This window comes from Musa acuminata, chromosome BXJ2-2 (assembly GCF_036884655.1).
Source record: "Musa acuminata AAA Group cultivar baxijiao chromosome BXJ2-2, Cavendish_Baxijiao_AAA, whole genome shotgun sequence".
Taxonomy (NCBI): Eukaryota; Viridiplantae; Streptophyta; class Magnoliopsida; order Zingiberales; family Musaceae; genus Musa; species Musa acuminata.
The window spans coordinates 33,094,481-33,116,256 of NC_088339.1; the positions used below are offsets into that span (position 1 = coordinate 33,094,481).

At 41.3% G+C, this 21,776-nt stretch overlaps 2 protein-coding genes across 5 annotated transcripts; one reads left to right on the forward strand and one right to left on the reverse strand.

Annotated features, from left to right (window-relative positions):
- The first annotated feature begins 1,818 nt into the window (after positions 1 to 1,818).
- On the forward strand, positions 1,819 to 5,790 carry LOC135606182 (AT-hook motif nuclear-localized protein 7-like). 3 transcript variants are annotated; one of them, XM_065097045.1, is made up of 6 exons: positions 1,819 to 1,950; positions 2,080 to 2,914; positions 3,258 to 3,325; positions 3,430 to 3,561; positions 4,130 to 4,291; positions 5,228 to 5,790. In XM_065097045.1, exons 2-6 carry the CDS (start codon positions 2,443 to 2,445, stop codon positions 5,531 to 5,533), a joined length of 1,140 nt encoding a protein of 379 aa, XP_064953117.1. In that variant the 5' UTR covers positions 1,819 to 1,950; positions 2,080 to 2,442; the 3' UTR covers positions 5,534 to 5,790. The 3 variants fall into 3 exon arrangements, with proteins under 3 accessions (XP_064953117.1, XP_064953118.1, XP_064953116.1); XM_065097046.1 differs by having other exon boundaries at positions 1,899 to 2,914; positions 5,228 to 5,540; positions 5,709 to 5,790; XM_065097044.1 differs by having other exon boundaries at positions 1,903 to 2,914.
- Positions 5,791 to 6,456: 666 nt separating this feature from the next.
- Positions 6,457 to 11,884, reverse strand: LOC135606181 (glucomannan 4-beta-mannosyltransferase 9-like). 2 transcript variants are annotated; one of them, XM_065097042.1, is made up of 9 exons: positions 10,975 to 11,884; positions 10,788 to 10,886; positions 10,284 to 10,536; positions 8,381 to 8,491; positions 8,042 to 8,178; positions 7,850 to 7,963; positions 7,557 to 7,756; positions 7,265 to 7,462; positions 6,457 to 7,170 (listed from the first exon to the last, which is right to left on the reverse strand). In XM_065097042.1, exons 1-9 carry the CDS (start codon positions 11,302 to 11,304, stop codon positions 6,924 to 6,926), a joined length of 1,689 nt encoding a protein of 562 aa, XP_064953114.1. In that variant the 5' UTR covers positions 11,305 to 11,884; the 3' UTR covers positions 6,457 to 6,923. The 2 variants fall into 2 exon arrangements, with proteins under 2 accessions (XP_064953114.1, XP_064953115.1); XM_065097043.1 differs by having other exon boundaries at positions 6,457 to 7,100; positions 10,975 to 11,881.
- Between the last annotated feature and the right edge of the window lie 9,892 nt (positions 11,885 to 21,776).

Genomic DNA, 21,776 nt, shown 5'->3' on the forward strand with positions numbered 1-21,776 from the left:
ACATGTAGAAAAAAGCGTGCCATGCTATGATTCCTCATCTTGGATATACAAACAACAAATCATACCGATACGATGGATCGGACAACCTCCTTATCTCTCTGTTTTATTTTAGGAGCCACTGTTAATATTCATTATTCCCGAGAGCTGATTATAATCTTTTTTTTTTCTTTCTTTTTCGATCGGACTTTTTGATGATGATGTTGTCTCCCATCCTCTTGAAAATTTTTATTTGAGTTTCGACTAAATTAGTTGGATTATAATGCATGATAGTTGGACATAAATGCTATACGAACGTGTCAGGTTTGATTACTAGTTTGTCTTTATTTTCTATCGCATTTAAAATTTTAATTTTAAAAATAGAATAAAGTATGGTCAATGATTATATTCTGGGATTGTTTTTATTTGATCTATTTGGTTGATAGCTTTTAAGACATATAATTATCACACTAATTAATTGTCACTTCGCTTTCTCTTTACTTGTGAGCGTGGGAAGAGAGAGAGAGAGAGAGGGAGTAGAATTCCGGGGACCACTTTGGCATGGTATGGCTCGTGATAGATTGCGTCCAGGTGACTCATCCGCTGCCGTCTTCTGTGGAGGTAAACTGCGAGGTCACTGCTGGTGCGTGTTAAAGAAGCCGGCAAGTAGATGAAAGATGAAACCCAACGTTGAATCTGGCGCTCAGAGTCAACCAAGTCATCGTGAATCATGACAGGACCAATCACAGGTACGATGGTCGCAAGGTTTCCTCGGCTGATGGCACCGAGCACTCACGTCGTGGAGCTGGACCATGGCGACGACCTAAGCCGAATCGAAACATCATTCGTATCCTGGAACCAGAGAACAATCCGTCGTTTGATGCTGCAGGAACCAGCGAACAATCCGTGGTGTGAATCTGTATCGGTCTCATCGCTGTAGCAGACGAAGCAACAGGTCGAGTACTGCTGCATGGTCTGAGGCCACGAAGGACGGAGAGAGGCCTGGCTACGGCCATGCCGATCGGGCACGTCGCCGCGTGCCACGTGCACGAAGACACGCCCGTCGTCGCCGTCCGATGAGATGCCGGCCCGCCTGACGCACTGACTGATCGCGGTACGTACGACTCGTGCATGCGAGAGGCGTTCGTCCCGCAAAGGTTGGAAGCGTTCAAAAAGAGAGAGAGAGAGAGAGAGAGAGGGTGGGGTGGGGTACAATTAGTGCAGTTTCAGAGGTCAGAGGCATGGCATGAGAGTGGGGGGGTGGAGGCGGAGGACCCCGAACGAGTCTTCCGACAGCTTTTGAGGCTGTGCTGGTTGTATTCGCTTTGGAAGCTCTCGTTCCGCGGTAAAAACGTCTCCTGCTCCATTGTCTTTGCATGTATTAATGATCTGTGTGGATTCCTTGTGTTTATGTCGTCCGATCCTCGACGTCTCACAGAGCACGAACTCCTCTCTATCGCCACCCTCCTCTTACTCCAGTCAACAGCTTCTCCCTTCCGCTTAAGGTGGCCGGGGAACGCTCGGATTCCATCCAGTTTCAGAAAGAGAGGAGGTGTTGGGATTCGCACTCTCCTCGTTCGTCGATCATATAATCTATTCCGATTCCACAGATTTTAATATGGCTAGCTTGAGCTTTTTACAGCAGGGCAAGCAGTTGATTCCGCTTAATTAATCCTCACGATCAATTCTTTTCTTCTTTTCTCTTCCTTTCTTTACTCTCCTCTGCAAATGCTTAATGGCCTCCTTTTCTTGGGGTTCGCAGTGACCCCCTCATAATGCCTACTTAGCCTTCGAGTTTTGCTTGGAACATAAGTAAACCACAACTTCTATATCCATCTAATCCACCAATATTCAATGGTCATCTATATATGGATCGCTAGTGGGGGGAGAAAGAGAGAGAGAGAGATGCTGCTGCAGCTGGTTATTTATGGCCTGAGTGACTTTGGTGCTTTGGATTCAAACTTGAAGAGCTCAGTAAATAAATGCATCACTTTGATCCTCCTTTTTCTTTTGTTTCTCGCTTTTGTAATTGGCTTTTTCTTTTTTGTTTCCTTTGGTTTCCCGGTGGTCTTTGTCATGCTCATAGTGATCATCTCCTGCTAGGTTAAATTAATCGGTGAACAACACAGTCCCAGCCGTCGCCAGTTGCCATCCATCACCCTCCTTGGAAGTCATTTATTTCTACCACTGCCAGCCACAGAGAGGCGAGAGAGAGAGAGAGAGAGACAAGGCTGTACAAGCAGAGAATATATCTCTCTCCTGTGTGTGTACTCTTTGGACTCTCACTCCATACGGTCTCCGCTGAGGTTTCCCCACCTCAGTCTCTTTCTGCTTAACTCGAGCTGAGGCTGTGGATTAACTTGTGGAGCGGCACAGAGGAAGGTCGTTTCGAAGAGGAGAGTCGGAGGGAAGGTAAGAAACAGAGCCGGAAGCAGGAAAGCAAGCAAGCCGCTGACGCTTGCATGCATGGAAGGAGGAGAGAGCATTGTGGTGTCAGGGTGTGAAGGAGGAGGTGGTGGAAGAGGAGATGGAGCAGGAGGTGAAGGTGGAGGTGGGTTGGGAGGAGGAGGAGGAGGAGAGAAGGAGTTTCCTGCTTTTTTTCCTCCATCTCCGTCACTGCAGCCGGAGGCATTTCCCAGCGTGGTAAGCGGGGTGACGGAAATGGCCGTGCCGCTGGCGGAAGGGGCTGGCCTCGCCATGGGGGTGCTGGGGAGCGGCGGCGGCGGCGGCGGCGGCGGCGGCGGGAGCGGAGGTAGCAGCGGTGGAGACCTTTTCGGGAGGAAGAAGAGAGGGAGACCGAGGAAGTACGGGCCGGACGGCATGGCTCTGGCGCTGACACCCACCTCCGGCTCCCCTATATCTCCCGTCTTCTCCGACGGCAAACGGGGTAGAGGACGGCCACCTGGCTCCGGCAAATACCAGATCCTTGCTGCCCTCGGTAACATGCTATGCCCTCCATTCTCCACCCTCTTCATCTCTGAGGCTCTTCTGAGCTGGTATTCGGAAGGCACAAACCCCCCAACGACATCTCTCTTTCTTTCTCTCTTCCTATCGAGATTACGACAAGCAACTGCTAGCTTTACTCGTAGATCGACCGCTTAATTTGCTGCAACCTGAAAGGAGTGTTCAGTAGGTATTTTACTGTGATGTAGGAGTACAAATCAACAAGTTATAACATTGGGTGGTTGCTTTGGTCAGAAATCATTTATGCCATCTAAAAGAAAAAGGGGATTTTTAGGTGAATAACACACAACATATTTGGATTTTTTGCTGTTTTATAGGAGAGTGGTTTGCATACTCGGCTGGAGGGAACTTTACGCCGCATGTTGTGACCATTGCCACAGGGGAGGTGACATTTTTCCCGACCAATCTTGGTGTTCTAATGGTGATCGGATGTCTTACGATTGAAGTTTACAGAGTTTGATATCATGGTGTTGGATCTTCTTGTTGCAGGATGTTTCTGCTAGAATACTCTCCTTCTCCCGCAAGGGTCCGCGATCGATTTGCATACTTTCTGCAAATGGAGCTATCTCCAATGTCACTTTGCGCCAGCCGGGTTCTTCTGGTGGTACCTTGACTTATGAGGTATGGAGCTGCAGCCATTTTATTTTCGGTTCTCGGTTTGGTTACAAGAGTTCTTTCTTATGAATGCTAACCATTTTACTTTCAAGCTTCACTATAGTCGGCAACCTGTGGATGCTAACCCCTAAGAGTTATTTTCTTCTTTACGGATTAGCTTTTGAGAATTCAACTTGATCTCATCTCGTAGTCAACTCTCAGCTTCTAAATGTTGAAATTAGTATTAAGGTTAAGATTTGCAGTTTAATTGGTAGAAGCTTGAGAAAATTATTAACAAACATCTATCGATTTACAAGGCCCAAGGCATACTTGGAGATGAGAGGGGGCTTGCGGCAAAACTTAGAATGCAAACTTGTTGTTCGAGAGGTCTAATCTTTTTTATGATAATATTCCGAACTTTTAGTAATATGTTAATGAGTAGCATTTCTGGCACAATTCGATCCATCGTCAATGCCACTGTTGATTGCCCGGTCATTTTTATTTTTGAGTCCATTAGCTTTATTTCTGTCTTCTAATTTCTTTCAATTTTGTTAGGCTCTCCGTTTGATTTCATCTTGATCTCGTTAATGCGCAGGGCCGATTCGAGATTCTTTCTCTGTCTGGGTCCTTCACGATCACTGAAAACGGCGGTGTACGAAGTAGAACTGGTGGGATAAGTGTGTCGCTTGCTGGTCCCGACGGCCGTGTTATTGGTGGAGGAGTTGCTGGACTACTGCTTGCTGCTAGTCCAATTCAAGTAATAAACATTATCCTAATTCCATTTGATTCTGCTATGTTAGTTGGGTCTAAGTGAAGAGCTGCCTAACATCGAGTTAGGTGGTGTATGTAGAAATGTTTATTGTGCTTACAGCTCCTAATAGTTTATACAGTCATTGCTTTGCTGATGCACTCTTGCTTTTGCATCATTCATACCGTGGTATGAGCTGTGTCAAACTTTACTTTCTTAACTTAAATATATGAAAACCTTTAGCGCCCACACATTATTTGAAAATGGGCATAACACTGTTCAAAATGATATTTCCGATACTCGTATTTGCATATCTCTCGTCATGGGCTGTATACGGATTTTTTTTTTTTTTAAGTTGCTGCAAAGGCATATAGGTGGCATCAAAGTTTTAGGTCATTCATGTGAAATTGCTCCGATTCGATACACGTTTCATGTTATGTACCTGAAAAATCAGCTGAGTTATGGATTGTCAATTATCCTAGCTCGGTATTATATCCATGCAACTCAGATAAGAAACCTAAAGAATAACGAAGACCAAGTATTCAAATAAGAATCACCACACTTGAGTTCTTCCCAAAATGATTTCTCTCGATCAGAGCAATAAGGGTGCCAGCTTAAAGGTGTCGACTTCAGACTTGATAGCCTGTGATGGGGTGTTTGTCCAACATATGTCCCATTTAATTTAATTTGTTGGACATGGGGTGTTCTTCATTGTTATTCCGATGTTATTAATATCATTTTTATATTAACAAATGTTACTTTAACGGTTGTATCGGATAGAAATAAGAGCCTCTATGGCAAGTATTCTTGCTTTTTCTACTTACGAGTGGAAATTACTGATAGATTCTTCCCCTTGGTTTTGACTTGTTTATCACAAACTAGTAGAGTCTTTTGGTGCGGGAAAATTTAGAATCGACATAATCTCTTTTATTTGCACTTTACCAGGTAGTGGTTGGAAGCTTCATGCCGAACACTTTCAAGGAGCAAAAACCGAAACCAATTCAGCAAGCAACTTCTCCATCATTTCCGGCGACTGCTGGGTTGTTGACAGCTGCAAGGCCTGTTTCGCAGGCAAACCCCGAGGATGAGTGCGAGACCCCAACCTCATCGTTGCCCGGGCAAACCCACGCCGAAAATAGCATGCACAACCCCACTCCAAACCCTACTCTTCACGCGCCAGGATGGCACGGTCTGCAGTCATCAGAGCATAAGCCTTCTCCTGACATCAACATATGCTTGCAGGGAGAATAGCTCCAAGGTACTTCTCTTTACACCCTAACACTACCAAACTGTTCTAATATGTGTAACGATATTTCTGCTAGATGTTAGGTTAGGGATAGTTTAGTCGTCTGACAAGGTATCCGAATCAATGATCGAACACTTTTCTGCTATTACTCTGAAATTGTTGTCGTCGTCATCTTTGTAGCCTTGCGGAAGCTTGAGGGAACCTGTCTTTGTGGAATTCATGATAACTGTTGATGCTGGAAATTAACTTGTTTCTTTGGTGATATGCATATGTTTTGTCTACCGATTAGTATTTCGCGAGCTTAAACCTTCATTCCTGGAAAGTTAAGCACATTGAGAACATGCAGTCAGGGTAGGTTGGTAACACTGTTAGCTTGAAATCACTGTTGACATGAAAATGGAGGATGGAATTGAAGGCCAAAATGCATCCTTAGGGATTGTGAACAGCTGCTATCATGCTGTTTGGACTTTGAGTACTGTCCATGTCATGTTTGTGGTTATTCCTGACAAGAAGCAGGTGAGATACTTGATGAAGCAAATAGTTTGGATTACAACTTGATTGCTGCATCCTTGAACAGATCAACATGGCTTGCACCCAAATCATATCATGTCACTCGTCTCTGAAGCCTGCTGATTAGGTATCTTTTTCTCACCTCTGTTAATGGTGATCATTACTGATGAGGATGCAGTCTTCTCCTCCCCTCACCATCCCTTCTCTCACTTCTATCAGTACTTGATAAAAATCACTGGCAAAAGAAGCATAAATATGCTCGCCCGATGAGTTTGAGTCGTTTAAAAAACCAATCTCAACTATTTGATTCATGAGCACAAATATTAGGCATTGCTTGTGGCATTAATTTCCTTGAACATTAAGACCTGCAGAGATTCATGTAAGAAACTGAAGCAAGACTTGAGAAAAAATGGAGTCATTGAGATCAAACACAGCAAGCAAACAAACACTTGTGGTTGCAATTTATCCAAATAAAACAATACAGAAATCAAACCCTAAAAGAAACTGAGTGATTGGAGCATCTGCTTATTACAAGAAGCTGAATGAAATATGAAACTGAGAGTGTTTGATACTCCATCCATCTTTTTGGCTTATTCATTTCCTTTTCAACCAGAAACTTGCATTATATATGGAAGAATTCAACCATCACCACTCTATTTTTTCTTCTTTTATTTTCATCTGAAATGCACACAATCAATCTTCTTGAGACTAAACCAGTCTTCTCTCTACCACAACTGCAGCTGCTGTCCTACTTGCTTGTCTCCTTTTTCATTTCCTTGTATCTATTAGATCCCTGCATATGAACACTAGAAGTCTACGGGCAGTTGCTGCACTGCCTTGACTTAGACCGAGGTAGAAGATGAAGTCATGCGAAGCCTTTGGCAATTAGTGGAGGCACCTCATCAACTGGGGACGAATGTGCCAACATAGCCGAAACCAACTACGAAGAAAGCAATGGCTTGGAGGAAGAGGTAGATGAAGTAATGGTTCTTCCCGAAGGCCACATCGTAACATCCACAGAAGAAGAGGAAAGCTCCTGTGCCGAGCTCCAGCAGATGTAACCTGAGTTGGACATGAGAAAGTATCAGGCGAGATGAACAACCATGGATTCGTGTTTGCTGTTACTCTGTTCCTGTCAAGTAAGAAGCAGTCATAGAAGAAGCAGAAGCTGGAAGAAGAAGAAGTAGTCATGTCTGCAAGAAAGAGCTGAGGACAATAGGGATCACCTATCACCGATTCTGGTTCGTGGTGGCTTCTTGACTGCCTTGGTGGCCATTTTGACCTTCATGGTGTCGCCAAGCTTCTCGGTGACGACCCATTCATTTGCTCTTCCTCCTTCCAACAAGCCAATGAAGGTGGCCTTTGTCCTGTGCAATGACATGACGTTCTCGAACAGGATCCAAAACACAAGCAGGTGAAGAGACCTGTCACGGCAGCAATCAAAAGAACTTCGATGAGTTGGTTGCTGTTCTTCTTCTTGCTGTTGTCGTGATCAATGAACCGTCGACGGATCCACACCTTGGGGTTCCAACAGCATTGAGGAGGGTGATGACGGAGGGGATGTAGACGGCACCCCACTTGGGTATTTCCACCTCAGGAACAAGCACAGTGGCAGGGATGACGATGCAGTAGAACACAAAGGTCACGATGTGAGCTACAACCTTGCGAACGAAGAAGAAGCTGTAGATCACATGGACCTTCTTCCAGAGATTCACTTTCTACATAGCAACAGAAGAACAAAAGAAAGCCAAATCAGATTCACAGAGACTCATATCGTTCTTTCTCATCGATCTCCTCCACACTCAACTGACCTTGTTGCTTGCAATCTCCATCAACATTTTCCTTAACAGGTTTGCTGGGCCACAAGACCACCTGTGCTGCTGATACCGGTAAGCCTTCAGAGTACTCGGCAGCTCATTCTTAACCTGAATTCATAACACCATCCGTATCAAACACTGATGCAAAGCCTGTTTGAGCTTGTGATAAGAACATGATGAACTTACCTTGAGATCACCGAGGAATACAAACTTCCATCCCTTGAGGCTTGCTCGGACAGCCAAATCCATGTCCTCTACTGTGGTTCGATCTTTCCAACCTCCGGCCTCATTGAGAGCAGATATCCGCCAGACACCGGCGGTCCCTGCATGACAAAGAGAGAGACACAAAAGAACTATGTTGATTCTGTTCTTCGTTTTCCCTTCAAATTAGTCAATTCTTCTATCGACCTTTTTGTCGTTCATGTCACTGCAGAGACTGCTGGCAGACATGCCATGTTCTTGTTCTTAAAGCATTTTGGGTATGTTAGCACAGTTTGAAGAGATCAGAGAGGCCGAGGAGCTCACCATTGAATCCGAAGAAAGCATGTGTGAAGGATCCCACTTCCTGCTCCACTGCGAAGTGGTAATCCAGTGACATTTCTTGGATCCTTGTCATCAAACATTCATCTGAGTTCACTGCAAAAATGAACATAACTATATTTCACACACTCACATACAAAAAAGAAAAAGAAAAACAGATCTTCTCTTTCTATATATAGTTCAAAGATGAAATAGTTAACCATCTATCTCTCTCTCTCTATAACTTTGACATAAGATTATTCTTATTACCTCAAGTAAGGTATAAACATCATGAATTACATTCAAGCCTAAAGCCCACAGTGATTGGAAAAGGATTCCATATATCCCATGAGGAGAAAGAGAGAGATAATTATCATCTCAGACGAAGAATGGTGACAAAGCAGAACTCAGTCCACTAAACCCCACCATTCATATGATAAGCCATGACAAATATTTTAGCCTACTAGATTTTTATTTGGGTTACCAATAAAACTCTTGCAGATTTGGGAAGACAAAGAGGTAACATTCCCAAAGCATATCTATGGTTGAGATCTTTGTGGTCTATTGGAAAAGGTTGGCTTGTTCAATCGATGCTGTGCAGGGTAATAATGGCTGTGGAGGTCCACTGTCAAACATACATGCATGTCATAGGAGATGGTAGCATAAGAAGAACAAATGCACATGGTATGTTAGGAACAGATGAGATAGTGGAGATGATACAACTTGAGGTGAGCATCAGAAACAGGTGATAAGCTTTCCACTGAGGAAAGATGACAAGATCAAGATCAGATACTGCACTATCTCCATCACACTAAGTGACTTACTCTGGGGGGAAAAAAAGAGAGAAATCTCTGTTCTTTGGCTGATGCTCTTCCCTCTTTCATCTCTCTTCATCTACATTCCTCCCTCTAGTAAGACCACAAGCTTTGGCCCCCCCTCCCACCCTCCACATAAAACTAGGCATGTGTTGTTCTTAGAGATTAGGACAAAATGCTACAGAAGGCTCCATATGAGCAACTTGATACAGATTTGAGACCACTGTTTACCTCACATGACTCAGAAAAGATCAAAGAGAGAGAGAGAGAGAGGAGGTGGAGGAGAAAAAGTTTCAGAGATTAAATGCATATGAGTTATTATGATGATAAAAATTTTTAGTTTTGAATCTCTAATATTCTCTTCTACCATTCCTTCTTTATAATTTGTTAAGACTATCATCCTTGCCGAGAAAATTTCCAATAAATTTTTACTAAGTCTATTGGTAACAAATAAAAATTTCCAATAAATTTTGACTTGGTCTACCGACAATTGATAATAGGATAGGATGAGAGACACGTGTCACATCATGTGTCGGCGACAAAAGGTGGGCCATGACATAAGTGTCGGCCGGCCCAAAAAGCCCACAAAAGCAAGAAAGAAAACTACCTCGACCACCTGCCTTGCGATTGGGGCAACTGCCGGGTCCCATGTGCCAGCACGGCATGTTTCCAATCCCAATTCTGGTAAATCTATGTAAAGGTAAAAGAGCGGCGTTTCATGCATGAAAAGTCAACATGGTCGGTGGACAGGTTTCCAAGGAGAAGGGTAGAAGAAGGGGAGCGAGGAGATGGAGACGGGCTTAACGTGAAAGCCATGCGATCACAGACCTGCACGAATCATTTGGTCCAGCGAAGGAGTGGGAGGCGATTGAAGCAGGTGGAGCTGCTGGGTAGCTGCAGCTCATAATTGTGGCACGTCCTAGCTTTTTACGGGGAGAAAGTGAAAGCAAGCAGATCCGCCACCGACACTCAAACGGGGAGAGAGAGAGAGAGAGAGAGAGAGAGAGTTCCTCCATTGACAAAGCTTAAGGATGCCTTTACTGTCGAGAAGCTCAAGAAAAAGAGGAATGACGAATAAAACAGAGGAGGCGTACCGAATTTCCAGCGGGCTTGGACGAGGGCGAGGTCGGGGTTGTGGATGAGGAAGGGGACGGTGCGCCAGAGGAAGTCGGGCTCCGGCTGGAAGTCGGCGTCGAAGATGACGACGTAGTCGCAGTGCTCGACGTAGCCTCGCTTCATGCCGTCCCTGAGCGCCCCCGCCTTGTACCCGCTCCGGTTGTCCCTCCTCTCGTACTTGATGTGCACCCCCTTGCTCGCCCACCTGTTGCACTCCGTCTCCACCAGATCCTGCACGCCACCAACCAACCGGCACCACCATCACCACCCACCACCACACCATCTCCATTTCCAAACATGCATCAATCCTCATCACCATAATATTAATAATAATATTATTATTATTATCATGCATGTTAATTAGTAAGTACATCCAAATCAGCCAAAAAGGAATCCGCTGATGCTGACGCTGCTGCATGACATGATCAGCACAGAGATTGCGTCGAGGATTTAGAACGGTGTGCGTGCGGATCTATTCTCACCTTCGTCACTGGGTCGGTGGAATCGTCGAGCACTTGGATGATGATCCGGTCCGCCGGCCACGAGAGGCCGCATGCAGCTCCCACCGAGAGCTGGTACACCTGCAATGCCCGCGTGTCGTCCCTGGCGTCAAACATGGAGCTGTACACGTACGCACATGGGGCGGGGGATGAGAGGAGGGACGGGCACCTCTTTCTCGTTGTACATGGGGATCTGGACGAGGACCATGGGGTAGGCGGCGCTGCCGAGCTCCAGGTCGTCGCGAATGGGCTCCCAATTGTACCGCTTCTCGGGCCGCCGGCCGAGGAATTTGACAAGGGCGATGACGGCGGCCATGTACACCTTCTCCACCACCAGCATGACCGACATCACCAGGCAGACGAACACGGCCAGCCGCAGCAGGGGGACGATCACCGGCGCCTTGATCTGCTGCCACACCACCCCCATCTGCTCCGTGATGTCGTCCCTCGTCCCCTGGAACGACTCCGGCAGCAGCGCCGTCGAAGTAAGCCTTTCCATCTCTCCTCCTCCTCTCCTGTCTCTCCCGAACCGGAAACAGCGGAAGCAGGGGACGCTAAGTAGCACTCAGAAAGTGCCTGTAGAGGACAAATCTTATTCTCTCCTTGAGGTAAAAGCACGAATTCCTCCAACAAATAGTAATCGCGTATTTTACGTCGTATTCTGCTGCAAGTGTTGCTGGGGAATTAAGCAAGACAATGCGGTGGAGCCGCAGTGTCAGAGCTCTCTTTCTTCCCCACCCACACACTCGATAGCGAGCAAAAGATGAGGAAGCGAACAAGAAGAAAAGACCGTGAGAACACAACGCTTCACTTTAGATCTCCCTCTCTTGCTTCCACGTTACAAAGCGGAGCTCAAGATTTCAGGTAAAAAGAAAGAAAGAATTCCTCTCTCTCTCTCTCTCTCTCTCTCTCTCTCTCTCTCTCTCTTTGTCTCTCTCTCTTCCCCTGCTTCTTCCAAGATTATGACAACAGCAGATACAAGAGAGAGACCGAACAAATGGGAGATCAAAGATGAACAGGGAAGAGGAAGAGGAGGAGGAGGAGGAGGAGGAGGAGGAGGAGGAGAGAACACAGGCAGAACCCCAACTGCAAGGTCCTCAGCATGCTCCTTAAATAAAAAACGACATCTTCTCCTCCACAGAAGCAAAAAGGAAAAGCACGTGAATTAGTCTTGGTTTACTGTAACATTAAGACTAATATCAGGTGGTGAAAAGAAGAAGGAGGAGGAGGAGGAGGACACCAAATCTGCCGCCCCCGCCTCAATAATTTCAGCTTCCCCTGTCGCAAACAGATCGCGCGCAGGAAAACAAACCCCCTGCAGTAAAAGGGAAATCCATGGCCGACCCTGCACCTACGCTTCAAGGATGGGTGCTGCATGTCACACGTGTGGCTCATGCAAACCGGCATTACTGTGCGGGGAAGAAAAGGGAGACGACTCACGTGCCGGCACAGCGTCTGAAGAAGCCTGTGAGCTTCCATGGCTGGGCTTTAGGAAGGACCAAAGCATCACATGCCGCTGGTCCTACATGCATGCTAAGCTGTCCTCTTTACTTGTACCGAAAGCATGCAGAGGTCGCAAACGCTTGTGAACACATTAGAAGAGAACAACCACAATTATGTGTTGGAGCGCAAGGAAGACGAGTCGGTGACAAGAAAGGCTGCTGTGCCCTCGGTCAACAAATCCAAGGCAGTCAATATATTCATTCTATGCTCGGTTATCTTAGAAGTCACTTCCCTCTTTTTCTTTTTTATCTAAAATATTAATTTAACGATAATATATCAAACTTATTTGAAAACTCATTCTAAAAATTTAGAAATATCAACTAAAAGAATTAGTGATAGAATATGTAATACAAAGATTATGATGGATGATTATCGATACCTCATCGTCACACGATCAATACGTCACTCGTCACATCTACAAATACTATTCGAAAATGCCCAAATGACAAGTTTGTTCTCAGAACAAAGGCTCTTTCATTGGTACTGCTATCATTGGTGCAAAGGGTGTTCCTACATGTGGGCATGTTTAATTTGTGGGTGTATATATATATCTATGTAACATCTTAATAAATTAGTGATTTCTCCACCAAATTGACACAATGAATTGGTCAACGTGGAGTAACTGGTCAACTTTGTCCGATGCCCCGAGTAGGAGGTTTGATGAACCTTAAACAATTAACCGTTGACCAGTCAACCATGTGAATAATTTGCTCGGTCTAGGGATCATAGTCATCAAAACTTTGATCTCAACATGGATTTAGAGATCCGATCGGATGGAGATGAGACTTTGGAAATTAGAACTCAAACCGTGTAAATTGGACTTGATCTACCTCGACAAAATTAGGTTTGGGTGGATCCTAAGAACCATGATTAAAAGAACTCATTTCGAGAGATCTAACCCTATTACCTCACTTAGGCATCTCTAACCTCCTTTCCATCTCACACCATGTTATATTCGTCATTCCTAGGTAACCATAGAACCCGATTCCGACTTATTAGTTGGGTTCAGAAAATAATCCTCGATCAATTCAGTTTACTAATCATATTGTTTGAGCAAATGCCTTAATTTTTTTAATCTTATTTTATTTGTTATTCGGATGTATATAATTCAATCAGGTTAGTTATAAATTATCCCTTAGATCTTCTTAATATCTGGGACTCTAGACTTCAAAAATTTATATTGAAATCTCTATTAATTATAAAAGTGAAACATCTAGGCCTATTTATTCTAACATCATTGATTTTACCAATGAAAATATAAAAATAATAGATAAAAAGATAATTTCAATGTTCGAATTGGTGGTGATGGACGATAGTACCGCTGGGGGCTAATGGTGGTGGTTATGAATAAGAAGAGCAGCAACGAGAAATAAGTGTTACTCTATATCTGCGTTGACGCCAACATAGTTGCTGAGTGACCCTTTCGTCGCTTTACATTTGTATTAACGCGATGCAATAATCGAGTGACAAAAAGAGTCGCTTATTGCATTGACGTCGACGTAGTTGTTGAACGATGAAAAAATCACTCATTGTGTCGATGTCGATGAAGTTGTAGTGATGAAAGGGCTACTCGACATCTGCATCAGTGCTGGCGCAAATACAGAGCGATGTCGCTCTACATCTACGTTGGTGCTGATACCGTGAGCAGCCCTTTCGTCGCTCTACATCTGCATCGACGTCTACATAATTATCAAGTAGTGAAAGGGTCACTCAACATATATATCGATAACCCTTTTGTTGCTCAGCAACTACATTAGCGTCAACATAGATACATAGCATCTCTCATCTTTTATCATCGCTCTCTTTATCTATAACAATCACCTACAGTAATCAACGTTGTCATCATCTATCATCATCAATTGAAATATTATAATTATCATTTTATCTTTTATTTTTATATTTTCATCGATAAAACCAACGATATTACGATAAATGAACATAATTGTTTCACTTTCATAAGATCAAGATGCTAAAAAAATCTAACTACATGTAATTAGCCCAATCCATTGTTATGTATACATGTTTCTAATGATTTGACCCATCGATTCAATTGATGGTTTATGTATACATGATTCTCTTTGACATATAATTCATGTTGCATTCTTTTAGAAGTTGTATAGGACCTTTGATCCTCAAATAATAGCGGAGTAATGAAAATAATACTAATTAATAAATTAGATAAGACAACTCCTCGTGAAATTATTCTATCATTATTCTAATATGAGAGACAAATCACATGCATTTAACACGGTTGAGGCATGATAGAGCCAACATCAGATACATTACACATGCGATGATAGAACCAACGTGGGTGTGTCTGCTTCGCCTCTCTCGCTTCAATCTCTGCATTAATGGTTATTACGACTCTTATAACTACACAGTGTCGATATGTAGCTATTCTTCATCGCATTAAAGAATGCAACCAATAAACGTGAGACACCTATACACCACAAACGTGACGAGATTATTTGCACACGTCTTCCCGAGACAAAATTGATTGATAGATTGTGATTTGTTTACATCCACTTAGTCAAAATTGCTTAGATCATATGTCATCGAACTATGTTGTCGTAATCGGTAGAAAGTATGACGTAGATAAATATAAAAGATAATTTTATATTTCTATTTTAATCATAATATTTAAGGATCAATCATATACTTTAGTGAGTATATGATTGAAAGAAATCTCTTCCATAAATATATATTATCTCAATGAATAAAATTATTTTTTTCACAATAAATTTTTAGGTTAATATTCATTTTAACCCTTGTAGTTTTGTTCATGGACCACTTAAACCCATATGGTTTACTTGTATCTAAAATAATTTTTACATTTTTAAAAATATAACATATAAGCTACTCCTGTCAAGTCTGAGTTGACAAACGTTAAAGTATGCTTGCATGATATGTTACCCCATAATAGACTATTAATACAATAATATATGTAATTTAAGTTTAAAAAAAATCTATTTTAGCCAAGTTTTAGTCATGGACTACTCTTATGGTTTTGTTTTTCTCTAAAATAACCTTTATATTTTAAAAAATATAATATACAAGTCTCTCCCGTCAAGTTTGAGTTGACAAATGTTAGTCTGCTTACGTGACATGCTGACTTACAATAAACTATTAATATAATAATATATATAATTTAAATTAAAAAAATTAAGATCACCATCAATGGTGAGAGAAGGTGTCGTCATGGAAGCGACCACCACCAGCAGCATCGAGCCGCTACTACCTAATAGGGCATTGTACGCATATAACCTCTCCTACGCTGACAATAAGATCAAGAGCTTCCGGTCCTACCTCGAGTGGATGTGCGTTGATGAGTCTGATGCTAAGCATGCAATGGTCTTCTGATCCCTCTTCCTTCTCTTGGGCATCTTCGTTCTCACCGCCTCCCACTTCATCCTCTCGTGCACTTCCACTCGTCGCACTTATGATATGGTGGTCTAACTCTCTCTCTCGCCTCTAACTTCAACCTCTCTAACCTTTACCCCTCCGCCTTCGTCAATCATTACGACCCTCGTCGCTTCCTCTTCCTTGATAAGATATATTTTTTTAAAAATTTAAATTACATATATCATTATATTAATAATACATTATGAATTAGTATGTCATGTAAGTAGTATACTTAACATCGATCAATTTAGATTTAACGGAATGGACTTATATATTATATTTTTAAAAATATAAAAATTATTTTAGATACAAACAAAATCATGAGAGCTTAAGTGGTCCATGACCACAAGGGCTAAAATGAACTATTTTTTTTACTTAAATTATATATGTCATTATATTAATGATTTATTATGAATCAGCATATTTGTTAACTCGGATTTGATTGAAGAAATTTATATACTATAAACTATAAAGATCTAAATGATTCATGAGCAAAGGCACATAGATTAAAATGAATTATAATCCTAAATTCTTTAATAATAAGTTATGAATGATACAATACGAGGGGAGCTTCACAAAATCTAACACTTGTACAACACAATCGAAGAAAGAAAACTTACGATGACATGACCACAGCATCATCAACAAGACAAACAATCGAACATCGTAAACTTCAAACAAAGTCAACGAAGGCACTCGAATGGAGTAAGAATTATTTTATGAACAATTTGGTCAATGTAATGCATCGTATCCGGCGATTTATTTGATTCATAGTGGTCCTCATCTTAGATAAATGGGTTAAATCTTGTCTCTATCATTAATGTCCACCTGCTGTGGGACAATTATTTCCTTTGCCTACGGTGCTTAGTGCTGCAATTACTCCTTTGTTTCGCGAGTACAACTTACGTAGATTACTCGCACTCCTGCGAGATCGAAATCCTCAGACAAAACCGCATCACATAATTTAGTTTCTATGTTATTCGAATAAATTTAATTAGCTTTGAGATATTTTGTATATGGTTTAACTTATCACATAGTAAGATCTGAATAATTCTAATCTATTTTCTTTAATTTTGATTGTAAAATTTACGTAAATTGATCTTTATTATTCGATGGAGTGATATTATGAGTGCCAAGTGATAGTAATCCTTTATTCGATCATCATCTCTTCGTTAATTTTTTATTATTAGAAAGAAGAAAAAGGAGGGAGGGAGCGATGCGGTGGCCGCCGACAGTGCAGCGCAAGAAGATGAAGCTAGTTGGTATTCATTGCATGAGGTCGCGACGGCGGCCCCCTCGGAGGTGTCTTCAGCTCGTCCCCTGTTGATGTGATTGCTTGAGCTTTCGTAGTCGTCCCTCATGTTATCACATATGCATGCATAGGGTTTCGTAGTACACAACATGTGGTCGTTCGCAGAGAGTAAAAGTTCCGACGAGTCGTGACAATCCATGATCTCATCACCTTTTGACGATCGAGTAGAGGATGGAACGCACGGTTTTGAAGACACAGTCTGTCACTAATATCTCATGTCACTCATCATATATAAATATATAAATGATATAAGAAATATCTATCAACCAACCAATAAATTGAACATATGGAAACAGAAAATGATAAGACGAGTCAATAAAGTTTACTATATCATCATAAATTGTAATAAAAACTATTCAAAAATCTTTGACGAATAAGAGTACTCGAAGGTATAATTAAGATTTTTTTTCTCTCTCTCTCTCTTTAACTTCTCATATTACTACTCGAATCATCTAAATTTTAAAATTCATCTCGGATAACTCATTTTTTTCTCGATCATTGAGTATTCGATGGAGATCGTAAAGGGAGTCTCTTTGCTTCATTTATTTTTTTTCTTAGAATCAAATTCTTCGACATAAAAAGTTTGAAAAAATAGATCAAGTCGAGTTGCTTCTTCAATTTCATCACTAAGAATAAATAAAATAGCATTCTTAACGAAAAATAGAACATATATATATGCACTTACAAATGTTATTGCCGCGTTACAATTCTCTTGCTATGTATGTCATGGTTTAAGGTTTGCTACGATGGATCCAACAAAAATGTCCTCCGCTGAGCTCCATTCATTTGAAGTGGTGCTGAAACACAACAAGCAGGACTTGCGATGTCAGTTCTGTTGTCGGGAATGAAGCTTTGAGAATCCATTGGTTGGTAACTAATATGTGAAAATGTAGGTGTTCCTCACTGAATGAGGCAATGTACCATTGGATGGGGGGGTGTGGATATGATTCCAATGCAAACACATCAAGCCACCACTGCATTTAGTGTTAGAGAATAATCGATCCATGGCACCACTAACAATCGAGGATACTAAATTTTGTACCTAAAATTATAATCCGATATATATATATATATATACAAAACTTATATATTAAAATCTCATTCGATAGATTTTTAATTTTAAAATACTTATTTGATAATGATGTGACGAAGTTGGAGGGTTCGAAATCTCATATGATTAGTAAACGAAAGCATGATCTCTCTTTCCACACCGAATGATAAGATGTTTGTGGGTCAGAGAGAGAGACCAACAGCAGGGAAGAGAGATCATGGAATCTTGCCTTCAAAAAGTGTGCTTGTCTCGTGTTAGGGGCCCTCACCACACCATGTCGGTGCTTCTCTTCTCCTTTTTTTTCTCTATTTGTAGCCTTGTTGGCTTTCCCCATATGAAACGTACACGACGTGAAGAAGGAGAAGAAACAGCAATCCAAAGCTTTGTCGCCAATGATTGAAGCAGCGAAGAGGTAGAGAGAAGTCTTCGAAAGGGTTGCGTCTTCTTCCCACCGGCGGATCATTAGGTTGTAGGTGAGATTTTGGAGTCTGCAACACCCGTGAGAGAGTGAGAGTGTGAATCCACCTACCACCACCACTGCAGGTTTCATTGTGTAGAGATGATGGATGAGATGCGATCATCCCCTCCTCATGCCCACCAAAGAGAATACTTCGAAGAATGACATGGAAGAATACATTCTTATATGAACACATGCCTATATATTTATAATAAACATTTGGCATATTTCTATAAGTTTTGCTGCATTTGTATGCATCATTGAATTATCAAAACTGATTGAGCATCAATTAACGTGTCTTAGGAAGAAAATCTAAGTTGTCGTAAGATTTAATGTGGTTTATAATTTACTTATGTGATGATGTGAGATGAAATCATCAGTTCACTTGAACTAATCTCAACTTTAAGTAGTACATCTTCTCATATATACATTCAAAATATTCTTCTCTTTTTTTTGTCTTTTATGCTCTTTAGATCTACTAATGGAAACCAGTAATGCTTACTATATGTTATATTATCTTCTCCCATCAAACCATAGAAATACATCAATTATTTTATAAAACAATCTTAATTCTCAGGATTTCTTTCTTTGAAGTCCTTATTATTGTCTTGCAGTTGGGTTGATGGGTGAATAAATTGGATCACATTTTGCAGGAGAATTTATAATCAAAATATGAATATATTCTATCTTATTAACCAAGCCAATAAAAAAGAACTCTCCTAAATTGAATCACCACAAGAGAATAAATAGAATAAAGAGAGGAGGAAACACCACCATAGAGAGAGAGAAAGAGAGAGAGAGTAGCTTAATTCTCCATCTTTTTGGTGTAAACAATCGAGTATGGGAAAACATTTGATTCTTTTATTGAACAATAGTCTTCTATATATTTGCATAAATGATATGATACAAAGATATGTGTATGTAAAATCATTCTCACACATTTTACTCTCCTAAAGTGGCTCTTCAATATTCGTGCTCTATCTAATAAATCTGCCAACATTCCTTCATCCATTCCCACTTTTCTTGAACTGGTGGTGCTTGCTATCATGATGAGGAATAAAGCTGGTGCATGTCTTCTACGTGACTTCCGAATCTTCTTTACTGAAACAAAGATAAGCTCAGATTGGTACACTTGCACATTATATACAGACTTCTATATAATTTTTATTTAGTCTTATAAGATCGGTAACATTATAATGTTTCCTTACTAAGAGTATGTTGTTACCATCATCAATCATTCCAAAATAAATTTTATAATTAATTTATTTGATGTGCAAAGATAAACAATATGGCTTTTATCATCCGAGACAATATTATGACTTCTTATAACCTGTATAACAAGATTAGTGATGAGTGAATATGTCACCAAAATATCATCATTGCTTAATCAAAATTGACATTATAATATCCTGATTTATTTTTATATTAAAAGTGGAAAAAAAACTTAAACGAGGGCTAAACATAACTTATGCACGACCAAATATTTAGATTCGAAAGAATTAATAGGTTAATTATCCCATCGAATCATATCGTGATAAATTGTATCATAGCCAATCTATTGTTAGGCAAGATGAGAGGGGTTTTAGCAGATTGGGAGTATCCGTAGATAGAGATAGATGACAAGTCTAATCAGGCCTTACATGCCCCATTAAGAATGGATTAGATGGGTCCGCTACCACTAACTTGAGCTCAACAAATTATAGATCGATTATCGGATAACTTTACTAACTTGAAAAATACTTATTTATGTAGACCTAATTTCTTCGTGATCTACCAACAAATCTCAAATTGTGAACCTTCAATGTCTCAACCGCGGGCTTCGGCCCGCGTACGATATCCAAGTTGAAAGCCTACGTCGAGAAGAATAATCAAACTAATCTCCACAATTGACTAAGAGAAAAATAGTACTCCAACATAATTATTTGTTAAACCTATAGGTGTTCGCTTGAGTGTGTGGTGAAGAGGGGATGTGAAAAGCCTCCTCTCACTAAAGTGATGATTCTCATCTTTTCTTGGCACCACCACATGTTGCCTAATTCTTTTAGGAAACATGGTACCCACTTTCGTACCAAATTCTATGACACCAAAAGAAATTTTTGGATGGATGGTCGTTAAAGCATCACTCGAGATGGGATCATTACCACTCATTCATGTTCCATTTTAAAGCTTTCCTAAAAATTTTAATATGATTTAAGCTTAGTTTTCAGTTCTCACAAGAATCAAACAATGAGTTGCGCTTCCACAATCGAGTGATATCAGTGGCAGCTGATGCACAAGCAACTCATTGTCTTTGTCACTGGTTTTCCAGCCAATTTGAGATCCGATGGCAGCCTGCTCTCTCAGCTCTGCACATGTTCTTGGTTAAAGCGATGTCACGATCGGTTCAGGTTCATTAAAATAAATGTGTGGATGAGTACATCAAGTTAGTATGCTGTGTTAGAATAGGACATGTAGCAGTGAACATGACTCAGTCTCTTTAAAGGAGGAAGATGGGGAGATGAACATGGGATAATAGCTGGCCAGCTTAGGACTAATAACCATTATTACAACAGTAGAGGATGATAGGGACAACGTGAGCGCAAGGAAGGATAGGGCTTCGGCAATAAAGAAGAAGTCATTGCTGCGGCAACACCTAATTTCCACCAAACTATATGGACCTTTGACCCGAAGGTTGCGTGGGAGGGTAGAAGTGTTGTCTGCAAGCTGTGACATGTTGGGTTTGGTCACCACGGCATGCAAGAAGAAGATGGTGGTGAGGAGAGGGGGAAAACCGTGGGAAGAGCAGCTGATGTATACATGCATCCTTAGCTGCATTATTTCATGTTGCTTGCCTTACAACAGTGTCTGCGGATGACCGAGTCGTGTGTGATGCTTCGAAATCTTGTTCTGTATCACCCAACTCAAATCACTAGGGTTTGGGGAAGCTCTGATGCATCGTTCTGCAAGGTGTCAACGAGCTGAGATGGCAGTGTCCATGTAGCTACAGTTGTGTGTTCTTGTCATAGCCAATTGGATTTGTCGGAGAATCTCTCTGCTCTTCCTCCTGATTCAATGGCTTGTTATTATACTTTTTGTTGAAGTCAATGGATAACTCAAATAAAACAGCAATGCTGCTGATCAGAAGAAGTAGGTGGTGGTGAGACCTTAGGACAATTTTGCTCCTTTTGATGCAAATTTGAGTCAGTCAAATATATTATTGATGGATTTGTTTTGTTCCCTTTTTTTTTTATTGCATCGAATAGTATG